Raw genomic sequence first — 12,624 nt, 5'->3', positions numbered from 1 at the left:
TTCAATTTATACTTGAAGAAGCTGTTAATTATTTCAAAAGAGAATTTTTTTTTTGTTCTCTAATATCATGTCTCTGTTGCAATCCGATTTTTTTAATGACATAAAAAAATAATAAATTAAATACATGCATAACAAACTGTAAATTTAAAAAATAATGTCGATACTTTTACACTCTTACTCAAAATGACAGTGCCGATAATGTCAACGTATTATTAATCATATTAGGATCACAATTAATATAGAGGAGGGTTATAATAGCTCATGTTTTCATACCTCATCATGTCTTATATTCTATATTTTCATTTTTAAAGTTCAAATTGTCGATCCGAACAGCTCAACATGCTATCCGTTTTAAAATATGCTTGGAGACCAAATTTTTTACTACTTTGTTAGATAGGTACAAAATTACTGTTTTTGAATGGTCCAGAAACAATGATCTTGTACCTATCTTAAATAATAGTGAATTTTAAAAAAAATTCTAAAATTTCATCCTCAAGCATATTTTAGAATGAATATGTTGAGCAGTTGAGATCGATAGTTTAGACTTTGAAAACAAAGATATAAAATATGAGGCATGATGAGGTATTGAAATCCTCCTCATTAATATATAGAAGAAAATAAATATTTTGAGAGAGCAAAAATGATGACACTAGCAATGGGACAAGCGTCTATCTTAAAAATTAAGCGTTAACTACAGGGTCGGGGCTAGACTTTTCATACAGTACAAGGTGAAAGACAACTAAAAGAAGATGAAAAAAACAGTACAAGATGAAAGATAACTAGAAGAAGATAAAAAACAACCAGTACATGATGAAAGACAACTAAAAGAATAAGGAATATAAATAGAAGAAAATAAAATACAATAAGCAGTGGATGAAATACAACTTGATGTGAATTTTACTACTACACAAGTAATAAATCCTAATTTACCCTCAATTCGGTTGCAAGTGTACAACCTTGTCAAGTAGTATTTAGGGATCGTCTCCACAGGGACAATTCGGAATATTAAACCTAACCTAACTAATTTAATTTAGTAAAAGGAAATAAAGGAATTTGTTTGTTTTCTATGATGGTTTGGTTTGTTGCTGATCAAATTGAATTAACTAAATTCTAGGTCTAAATGCGGTTTTAAACAAGAATGAGAAATTAGGGTCTCTTAGGGTTCCTATCCACTAATGTCACGATTAATTGATTTATTAAGGTTGTTCTTATAAATATGAAGGCACAGTCTAATGTTATCGGTATAAAGTGATATTTCTATGTTAATACCGTCTTTAAATTAGTATAAATGTCACCTCTCGGTACTTGGTTACACTAACCCAAAGTTATTAAGTCTTTAACTGTCCCAATTGGTATAGAAAGTTATTCGTCACCTCTCGGTACTTGGTACAATTTTCTAACCTATCGGGTTAAGCCCGTATAAGATGAGCGTCTCCTCTCGGTACTTAGCCTATCAAATACTCTTTTCTTTATGGTCAGGACTAAATATTCAATTTCTCAATTGTAAATACCGAATCCTAGGGTTTCATGCAATTTCGCTTAAGTCATCACAAACAAGTAATATAAAGAAAAGATCATACCAAGGAACAAGTAAATATAATATAAAATCAACTAATCCATGACATAAGTTTCAAGTTCTAACCCTAATCAACCCTAGAAATAGCCTTAGCCAATCATGGCTGCAGCACACAAGAGAAATAACAAGTAAAAGAGTTCTAAGAGAAAGAAATCAATGTAACCGCTCGAAGAATTCGCTATCTTCTTCTCCCTTCTTTTGTCTCTCCTTTTTCTCCTTATTCTCCTGTGCTTTTCTCTCTTTCTAATGTCTAAAAATCGTCCTTAAAACAGTTATCTCCCATCCAGAATTAAAAACAACTAATTATAGCAAAAATCGCTTCTGGAACTGTTTATTGCGGTCCGCAATAACTTCCATTGCGGGCCGCAATAATAATACAAATTTTTCTGTTCTGCAAATCGGCTCTGACTAGTTGGTTGCGGCCCGCAATAAAATAATTGCGGCCCGCAATAAAAGTGAAAATTCGCCAGATTTGTGCTTTCTTGCTCCAGATAGCTCGTCTTGCTCCGTTAAGCTCCAAACACTTGATTGCCTACAAAATAAACACAACTAGGGCAGTAACTTGAACTTTTAAACATTTATAACCTAATTAAATTCTAATTTCAACAAAACTCGGTTTAATTTACACAACAAACCCTATGTTTCAACATATATCATTTTGGCTTATCAAATTCCCCCAAGCCTAGTCTTTGCTTGTCCCAAGCAAGTCTAAACCCTCACAGGGATTCCCGGGTTTTGTTTATGTATTTCAAACCAAGTTATCTAAACTATCCTAAAGACTTAAAAATAAAATTGGTCAGTCAAAGCAATTTAGGGTTCAAACAATTCAATTCAAAGCATGAGTATGTCGAACAATTATGCGGGTTTCTTTCAATGATCTTCTTCACCTCACAAACGCACGTTTTGATTTTAATTAAGCAAGTTTATATCTATATGACACTTCAGAATTAGTTAATCCTAAATTTTTCTCCCCCCGTTCTACAAGTGACAACCAATTCCAGAAAATCTTTTTTTAAAAATTTAATTTTTGTTAGGGGTATAGACTGTGCCTGATGCTTCGACTTTTTTTACTTGTGCATCTGTCTGTTTTCGGCTCACTCATTTTCATTTATTATTACATCATTATTATTATTTTTCCTAAATTTTTTATTTTATTTTTTTTTTATTTATTTTTTATTTTTTATTATTTATTATTATGCGGATATATCTGTCCTAAGGACTTCAATCCAACATAGCTCACTTTTTTCAGCCTACACCTTTGTTCAATTAAGTCCAATTAGAAAAGAACTTCTGAGTCTCGCGCAAAGTTTCCTACGGGCACCAAGCCTTTCGGTAACTCTTGGCATTGCGCGTCTGAGACTTGATTTTCAACATGTAGAGAGGTTCTAATTTAAGACCACAGGTACTAAAGTGTCATAAAACATAAATCCCCTAATTATTATGCTAACTTGCGCCATGTGGTTATACCATTGAAATCCCCGCTTGGATTGTGACATTCTCTTCAAAACATTCAAATTTAATTATTTTAACCCCTAAATAGCACAGAACCTACCATTAACTTAAACCTAAGGTAAACCTAAGATACAATTCCTACAATTTTACCCCCCCAAGCCTAAACATTGGCACCGACCCGGTGCAATAAAAAAAACTAATGAAAGGTAAAAAGAGGAGATAAAGAAACTCACAATGAAATCAGGCTGGTGGAGGTGGTGGAGGTGGCTGCGCAGTCCCCTGAGAAGAAGATGTACCAGTCGCTGATGGTGCTGGACGTGTAGGTCTGCGGCGCCGCGGTATCGGATCAGCAGAAACAAAGCCAGAGTCAGACATATGCCCATAGATGCGGTCCGTCCTATAGTAAGTGGCATGCTGCTGCTCAGCTATCTCATCCACCGTACCTGCAAGGTCCGTGTACTGGACATGCATGCGCCCCATCTGATCGGTGAGCCGAGTCATGTCAGAGTGAGAAGTGCTGAACTGACCCGTCATGTAGGTCTGATGCTGAGTGAACTGCCCTCCTATGTGAGTACGGAGATCAGCAATCTGGCGATCAACAGAGTTGAACCGCTCATCCACATAGTCACGCAGCTTATTGATGTTGGTGTTCATGGTCTGCATCAACTCGTACATTTGCTGCGGGGTTACTTGGTCAGCACCGGGAGCCCAAAATGGAGGAGGCTGAGGCTGCTCAGGTCCAGGGATCCCAAATGGATCAACAGCGGCTTGTGCGGCAGGTGGTTGAGCCATATCGAGGGGCAGAATCCAAGTGGAGGGATCTGTCCTATCAACCGGTATCCGGAGAGGCATGGGAATCTGCCGACCGCCAGAGAGGAAGAAGAAAGAGTTGCCGACGCGAGTGAAGATGCCAGCCGTCTGAAGATATGCCATATCTATGAACTCGGTCTGCTTTTGGAGTTGATGGGCAAGGACTTTGAAAACTGGCCCTTCTGCAGGAATGACCCCATGGTAGATGGCAAGACGGGTCACAAAGCCCCCGCATGAGATCATACCTCCCGGAGTGGCATTTGTCCTCACGTTCAGGAGATTGTCGATGAAGAAGCTGCCAACGTGGGGTAATTTCTCGGGATTGGTTAGGGCATGGATCATGGCATAGATGAAATACGACTCGCACTCGCCCAAGGTGCCCACTGTCTCTCCGCGTGCAAAGATGGTGAAGGAGAGAGCACGCTGGATGTAGCGAAACACCGGGTGGCTGATCTGACTCGCCTTGTATGTCCGCCTCGGACCACCAATCAGCTGGCAGGAGAATTCGTAGAAGCTGGAGTCCGGCTCCCAATCTGGCACCGTCACGGCATCAGCCCGGAGAGGAAACCCCAGGAGGTTGCTGAGTTCCTCAATCGTAATCTGGTACTCTGCACCATCCAAATAATACTGCAATAGAGTGTCATCTTCCATGTGCAGAGTAGACAGGAATTCATAGGTCAGGGTGCGGTACGCAGGAAATGGTTTGGTACAGTAGTCCCAGATACCAAGGGAAGACATGAGGAGATGAACCTCATCTAGAATGCCCAACTGCTGAAGGGTAGGTATGTGAACATACTTGGGCTGGACAACTTTTTTGGTCTTAAGAATTTGAAAGTTTTCTCGTGCTTTTGGATGCACAAATCTAAGACCATAATCAGTGTCTTTGTTTTCAGGCCACTGATCTTGAGGTAGAGTGGTCCAGTCAGGTTGGTCAGACATTTCAATATCATTAGACCCACTGTTGTTACCGGCCCCTCTTCGATATTGTTTGGACCGTTTCGAGGGGATGAACTCATCCTCTGCTATTGCCTTACCCTTGCCCCTTGGTTTTGGTGGCATGATTGGTGTTCAATTGGTTCAATTCAATTATAATTCACAATCAATTCAATTACCAATTTGGTTCAATTCAAGCAATTGAAATTAAATAGAGTTAGAGATACAACCAAATGTGTGCAATCAAACCAATGTGAAGTGTAGATGCAACCGAGAAATCCAAACGCCGAGTCGACCCGCCAAATTCCGGAAAAATCAGCCTTGTAATGCCTTCTGTGAGCTTTATTGCGGGCCGCAATAAGTCTCTTTGCGGGCCGCAATAAGGTATGTTGAATGCTGGAGGCCTCTGTCTTCTTCGTTGCGGGCCGCAATAAACGGAATTGCGGGCCGCAATGGGTGTGCGTGAAACGGCGTTTTGCTGGCTGCTGTCTTGCGAGCCGCAATGAGTTGGTGTTGCGGGCCGCAATACTCGCGGTGGAGAGGCGGAAAGAAGTGGCGGCTGTTGATCGGTGGCGGCGGGTTGGATTTTGTAGTGAGAGAGAGATAGGGTTAGAGAGAGAGAGAGAAAAAGAGAGATGTAGAGATGAGATGGAAAGAGATGGAGAGGGAGAGAGATCGGGAGAGAGAAAGAGATTGAGAGAGAGAGAGTAGAGATGGGGAGGTGTAGAGAGAAAAAGGTAGAGAGAGAGAGTAAAGAGAAGAGAATGGGAGATCGGGAGAGAGAAAGAAGTGGGGGAAGGGGTCAGAGAGAGAGATAGAGATTTGCGGAAAGGCCCCCCCTTTTATCACAAATTCGCGTCTGTTCGGCCTCCATTGCGGGCCGCAATGGACTCTTTTTTTTTTTTTTTTTTTTTTTTTTTTGACTCTCTGACTGCTTGATTGCGGCCCGCAATAAAATAATTGCGGCCCGCAAAGGAGCCTGAAATCTTCTAAAAAACCTAAATTAACCTATCTAAATGCAAATAAAATTTAAAAATACGAAATTTAAAATTGCAAAAAGGTAAAGTGCTTGGGTTGCCTCCCAAGAAGCGCTCTTTTAGGGTCTCGAGCTCGACCATTCTCCTCTTTTAGTTCATTTGTGCATCGGTAAGGGAGATGTTAATCTTCCCTTCAACCGGTTCTCCATGATTGTACACCTTGAGCCGCTGGCCATTTACTTTAAATGCGCCAGTTCGTTCGCTCCAGATTTCTACCGCCCCATGTTCAAACACGCGTTTCACCTGAAATGGGCCACTCCATTTGGACTTGAGTTTGCCTGCAAAGAGTTTAAAACGTGAATTGAACAATAAAACATAATCACCGATTTTAAACTCTCTTCGTATGATGTGCTTGTCATGCCATTGTTTTGTCTTCTCCTTGTAGATTTTGGCATTCTCATACGCGTTGAGACGGATCTCCTCAAGTTCATGCAAGTCGAGGATGCGTTTTTGACCGGCTTGGTGCATGTCGAAATTGAGGGACTTGATAGCCCAGAATGCCCTATGCTCCAATTCGACTGGCAAATGGCATGGCTTACCATAGACAAGCTTAAAAGGGGTCATGCCAATTGGTGTCTTGTAGGCCGTGCGGTATGCCCAAAGTGCATCATCTAGCCTCAGACTCCAGTCTTTTCGGGACAATCCTACAGCAGTTTGGAGGATGTGCTTGATTTCTCGGTTTGACACTTCAACTTGGCCACTTGTTTGCGGATGGTACGGAGTTGCGACTTTGTGCCTTACACCATATTTCTCCATGAGAGCTTGAAATGAGCGGTTTATGAAGTGGGAGCCTCCATCACTAATCACCACCCGTGGAACACCAAATCTTGGGAAGATTATCTTTTGGAAGAGGCGTTTGACGGTCTTTGAATCGGCCCCTGGGCTTGGTATTGCTTCTACCCATTTGGAGACATAATCCACTGCTACAAGGATGTATTTGTTGTTGCATGAACTCGGAAATGGCCCCATGAAATCAATCCCCCACACATCGAACAATTCGACTTCTAGGATGCTTTGTTGAGGCATCTCATGTCGCTTGGTGATGCTTCCTAACCTTTGGCATTTGTCACAAGAGACAACAAATTGCCTTGTATCCTTAAAAAGAGTTGGCCAAAAGAAACCTGCTTGCAGGACCTTGGCGGCGGTCTTGTTGGTTGAGGCATGTCCTCCATATGGTGATGAATGACAGTGGTGGAGAATTGATTGAACCTCATCCTGTGGAATGCAACGCCTATGAATCCCATCAACACCAAGCTTGAAAAGATATGGATCATCCCAAAAATAGTGCTTGGTATCCGCAAAGAATTTCTTCCGTTGTTGGGATGTGAGATAGGGTGGTAGAACTCCGCATGCAAGATAATTTGCAATATCCGCGAACCATGGGTATTCGATTTTACCCACTTGGTAGAGCTGCTCATCGGCAAAAGAGTCATCAATGGGTAAGTCTTCATTTGGTTCAGGTTTGATGCGCGAAAGGTGGTCAGCTACAAGGTTCTCGGTACCCTTCTTGTCTCTAATCTCCAGGTCGAACTCTTGGAGTAAGAGAATCCAACGAATGAGACGAGGTTTGGCATCCTTTTTCATGAGGAGATAGCGAACCGCGGCATGATCCGTGTAGACTATCACCTTGGAACCAACTAGGTAAGGTCTAAACTTGTTGATGGCGAAGACCACCGCGAGTAGCTCCTTTTCGGTAGTGGTGTAGTTGACTTGAGTCTCATCTAGAACTTTGCTTGCATAGTAGATGGCGCACGGCTTTTTGTCAATTCGTTGCCCTAACACCGCTCCAATGGCGTAATCGCTCGCATCACACATAATCTCGAAAGATTCGTTCCAATTTGGTGGTTGCAGGATGGGAGCGGAGATCAATGCTTCCTTTAACTTATTAAAAGCATCTAGACACTCTTGGGTAAAATCAAATGGAGCGTCTTTTAACAAAAGATTAGTCAATGGCTTGGCTATTTTAGAAAAGTCCTTGATAAACCTTCTATAAAACCCAGCGTGTCCTAAAATACTTCTAACCCCTTTAACATTTGTTGGTGGAGGTAATTTTTCAATTACCTCAATCTTTGCACGGTCAACCTCTAAACCCTTAGCAGAAATCACATGACCTAAAACAACACCCTCTTGTACCATAAAATGACATTTCTCCCAATTCAAAACAAGGTTTACCTCTTCACATCTTTGTAGGACTTTAGATAGGTTTAACAAACATCCATCAAAAGTGGTACCATAAACCGAAAAGTCATCCATGAAAACTTCCATAGACTTCTCAATTAGGTCAGAAAATATACCCATCATAGCCCTTTGAAATGTTGCAGGTGCATTGCACAAACCAAAGGGCATCCTACGGTATGCAAAGGTACCGTATGGACAAGTGAAAGTGGTCTTTTCTTGGTCATCAGGGTGAATTGGTATTTGAAAGAATCCACTATAACCATCAAGATAACAAAAGAAAGAGTGCTTAGCTAACCGTTCAAGCAATTGATCAATGAAAGGAAGAGGGAAATGATCCTTGCGCGTGCCGGTGTTGAGCTTTCGATAATCGATGCACATGCGCCATCCCGTCACGAGTCGTGTTGCAATCGGTTCGCCATTCTCCCCTTCTATCACGGTTGTCCCTCCCTTCTTTGGCACCACATGAATTGGGCTCACCCATTTGCTGTCGGAAATTGAATAGATGATGCCAGCATCAAGAAGTTTCTGAATCTCCTTTCGCACCACCTCGCTAAGGTTCGGGTTCAATCTTCGCTGTCCTTCAATGGTTGGCTTGTGTCCTTCCTCCATTAGAATGCGGTGCATGCAGATGGAAGGGTTGATTCCTTTGAGGTCATCAATGGTGTATCCAATGGCTTTTCGGTGCATCCTCAAGATTTGTAGAAGTTGTGAGGTTTGGTCTTGGTTTAGGGATGCGTTGACAATAACGGGATAGATTTGGTTTGGACCGAGGTATTCGTATCGAAGGGTTGAAGGTAATGGATTAAGTTCAACCTTGGGTGCGTCCTTCGAGGGTTCGGCAAAGTTGGGAAGAGTTTCGGTAGTTGAAACCTGAAGAATTGGGCTCAGAATAGGCTTTTTGTAAATCTGGGAAGGGTTATTGCGGGCCGCAATAAGGTTATTGCGGGCCGCAATAAGGTTATTGCGGGCCGCAATAACTTCTGGAATTTGCAAAGTCTCTGTCTGGATTGGTTGCGGGCCGCAATAAATTTTATTGCGGGCCGCAATAAGGTCCACAGAATTCGTTTGGTCAGATTTTTCGCACTCCTGATCCATCCAACATTCAAAGGAACCCTTCTCCAAGCTGTTTATGAGTTCCTTATCTATCAACCTGTCAAGAATCTCAACACTACAAACACTTTGATCATTAGATGGATATTTCATTGATCGTTTGATGTCAAATGTTAATTTTTCTTCACCAATGTTCATTGTAATAATTCCATCATGAACATAAATCACAGCTTTTGCCGTATTGAGAAATGGTCTACCCAACAAAAGTGGCGTATGGATATCCTCATCCATGTCTACCACAACAAAGTCGATTGGTACAAAGAATTTACCAATTTGAATTGGCAAGTCCTCTACCACCCCTAGAGGTAACTTGACCGATTGGTCGGCCAATTGGAGAGAAATTCTAGTTGGCTTAAGTTCCCCTACACCCAACCTATCATAAACCGACTTTGGCATAAGACTTACACTAGCCCCTAGATCACATAGTGCTCGTTTGAATTGGACATTTCCTATCGAACATGGTATGGAAAATTTACCCGGATCATCCAACTTTTTGGGCAATTCATTCATTACCATGGCACTACCATTTGAATCTAGGGACACCATTTGGACTTCTTCAAGTTTACGCCTATTTGAAAGGATATCCTTGAAAAATTTGGTGTAAACCGGCATTTGGGTCATTACCTCAGTCAATGGTAGGTTTACATGCAATTGTTTCAACAATTCAAGGAATTTAGCAAACTGCCTATCAGTTCTCTCATTCTTAAGCCTACCAGGAAAAGGTGCAAATTTATGAGGGGGTATGTAGAGAGGTACCTGTGCACTTACCTTTGGTGGCTCATCTTGAGATGGATTCGCTTGAATAGCAGGGTCGCTTGGTGCAATTGGTGTAACTTCCTTTGAGGCGGAGTCCTCGTGTGTGGAGATGTGCTCATCATTGGTCCTTGTCTCTTCGCTTTGCGGCTGCACATAGGCATGCTTTGGCATGGGTGGATCCTCATATTGCGCACCGCTGCGAAGCATGTGTCTAACCGCCTTGACATCCCTGGGATTGTTCTCAGGTTTTGGTGGAAGGGAACCCGGTTGGCGGGAGGATTGGGTAGCTTGTTGTGCAACTTGGTTTTCAAGCATTTTGTTTTGGGTTGCCAACATGTCTACCTTTTTGGTCAATTCATCGAATTTTTGATTTTGACTTGCCATGAAAGTCTCCATCATTAATTCGAGATTGGACTTTGGTGGTGCATTAGAGCCATACCCTTGGTTACCATAACCTTGATTTGGCCGATTAAAGTTTGAGTTACCTTGGGTTGATTGGTCATTTTGTCTCCACGAAAAGTTTGGGTGATTCCTCCAACCGGGATTGTAAGTATTGGAGTAAGGGTTGTTATTTGGTTTGAAATTGCCTTGGTTTATGGCATTAACTTCCTCATGACTAACCTCATTCCCTATACCACAATTTAGTGCTAAATGATCGGTCCCACCACAAATTGAACAAGGAAGAGAAGAAGGATAATTTACCGATTTTACGCTCATTTGATCAATCTTGCGATTTAAAGCGGCAATTTCTGCGGCCATGCTTGAATTCGAGTTCACCTCCTTCATTCCCCGTTGCAGGATGACCGGGGTCTCCCTAGGGTTGTGCCATTGGCTTTGGTTGAGAGCCATGTCATCAACCAACTTGTATCCGTCAACAGCCCCTTTGTTCATGAGACTACCTCCAGCGGCTGCGTCTAGCATACCCTTGTCTTGTGGCAGAAGACTGTTGTAGAAGATTTGCAACAGGTTCCATCCTTCAATTCCATGGTGAGGGCAGCACCTCTGCAGCTCTTGGAACCTCTCCCATGCTTCGCTCATGGTTTCATCCCCTCTTTGTCGGAAATTGTGGATTTGATGGCGCAAGGAGTTAGTTTTGGATGGTGGAAAGAACTTGTTGAGGAAAGCATTCGCCACCTTAGGCCAAGTGTTCATGTTCTCGGGCCGTTGTCCCCTTATCCACCCCTTAGCCTTATCTGCAAGAGAAAAAGTGAAAGCCATCACTTTAAGGTCATCAGGAGAAACAGTTTGTACCTTGATTGTACTGCAGATTTCTTCAAAGTTGGCTAAGTGTTGCGTGGCATCTTCATGAGGCAGACCATGGAAAAGATTTCGCTGCACCATGCTAACCCATGCAGGAGGAATTTGGTATTCCTCAGCATTGATAGTAGGTGCAGTGTACCCCAGGTGGATTTCCTCAGCCCTAGGCGCAGTAAAGTCCCTCAAAGGGCGGTTGGCATCGGCTGCTTCAAGATTTTCTCTCTCTTGGTTAGCTGCCCTCAACCGTTGGAGTTCATTTGCCATCCGATCCCTTTCTCTTTGGAGGTTTTGAAACCTAGCATCATCATTGCCGGACGACATGTCTAACCGGCGTGGATTCAAGGGAAAGAAAGGTCCCCTTGTCGGGTGCTTGTTTCTTCTCTGGTAAAAAAGATGAGTTGATCCTCTCCTCGAAAACCACTCTACCAAATCTGTGGCGTCCGGAGTAGGAGGTTCCTCTGCCAGATTTCAACCTAAATCAAAAGAGAAAGGAAATAAAAGAAAATTAAAAACAATTACTAACTAAATTACTTAGGTCCGAAATAATATTCACCGTTGTCCCCGGCAACGGCGCCAAAAACTTGATGTGAATTTTACTACTACACAAGTAATAAATCCTAATTTACCCTCAATTCGGTTGCAAGTGTACAACCTTGTCAAGTAGTATTTAGGGATCGTCTCCACAGGGACAATTCGGAATATTAAACCTAACCTAACTAATTTAATTTAGTAAAAGGAAATAAAGGAATTTGTTTGTTTTCTATGATGGTTTGGTTTGTTGCTGATCAAATTGAATTAACTAAATTCTAGGTCTAAATGCGGTTTTAAACAAGAATGAGAAATTAGGGTCTCTTAGGGTTCCTATCCACTAATGTCACGATTAATTGATTTATTAAGGTTGTTCTTATAAATATGAAGGCACAGTCTAATGTTATCGGTATAAAGTGATATTTCTATGTTAATACCGTCTTTAAATTAGTATAAATGTCACCTCTCGGTACTTGGTTACACTAACCCAAAGTTATTAAGTCTTTAACTGTCCCAATTGGTATAGAAAGTTATTCGTCACCTCTCGGTACTTGGTACAATTTTCTAACCTATCGGGTTAAGCCCGTATAAGATGAGCGTCTCCTCTCGGTACTTAGCCTATCAAATACTCTTTTCTTTATGGTCAGGACTAAATATTCAATTTCTCAATTGTAAATACCGAATCCTAGGGTTTCATGCAATTTCGCTTAAGTCATCACAAACAAGTAATATAAAGAAAAGATCATACCAATGAACAAGTAAATATAATATAAAATCAACTAATCCATGACATAAGTTTCAAGTTCTAACCCTAATCAACCCTAGAAATAGCCTTAGCCAATCATGGCTGCAGCACACAAGAGAAATAACAAGTAAAAGAGTTCTAAGAGAAAGAAATCAATGTAACCGCTCGAAGAATTCGCTATCTTCTTCTCCCTTCTTTTGTCTCTCCTTTTTCTCCTTATTCTCCTGTGCTTTTCTCTCTTT

At 41.6% G+C, this 12,624-nt stretch overlaps 1 protein-coding gene across 1 annotated transcript; it reads right to left on the bottom strand.

Annotated features, from left to right (window-relative positions):
• Positions 1–5,898: 5,898 nt before the first annotated feature.
• Positions 5,899–11,430, bottom strand: LOC144558538 (uncharacterized). Its single transcript, XM_078307379.1, has 4 exons — positions 10,338–11,430; positions 8,965–10,151; positions 8,367–8,856; positions 5,899–7,892 (listed from the first exon to the last, which is right to left on the bottom strand). The coding sequence occupies exons 1-4, from the start codon at positions 11,428–11,430 to the stop codon at positions 5,899–5,901; spliced, it is 4,764 nt and encodes a 1,587-aa protein (XP_078163505.1).
• Positions 11,431–12,624: the final 1,194 nt, after the last annotated feature.

This window comes from Carex rostrata, chromosome 8 (genome assembly GCF_964058835.1).
Source record: "Carex rostrata chromosome 8, lpCarRost1.2, whole genome shotgun sequence".
In the NCBI taxonomy this organism is placed as follows: domain Eukaryota; kingdom Viridiplantae; phylum Streptophyta; class Magnoliopsida; order Poales; family Cyperaceae; genus Carex; species Carex rostrata.
The sequence above is the reverse complement of the archived record's forward strand: the minus strand, read 5'-3'. Positions and strand labels throughout refer to the sequence as shown.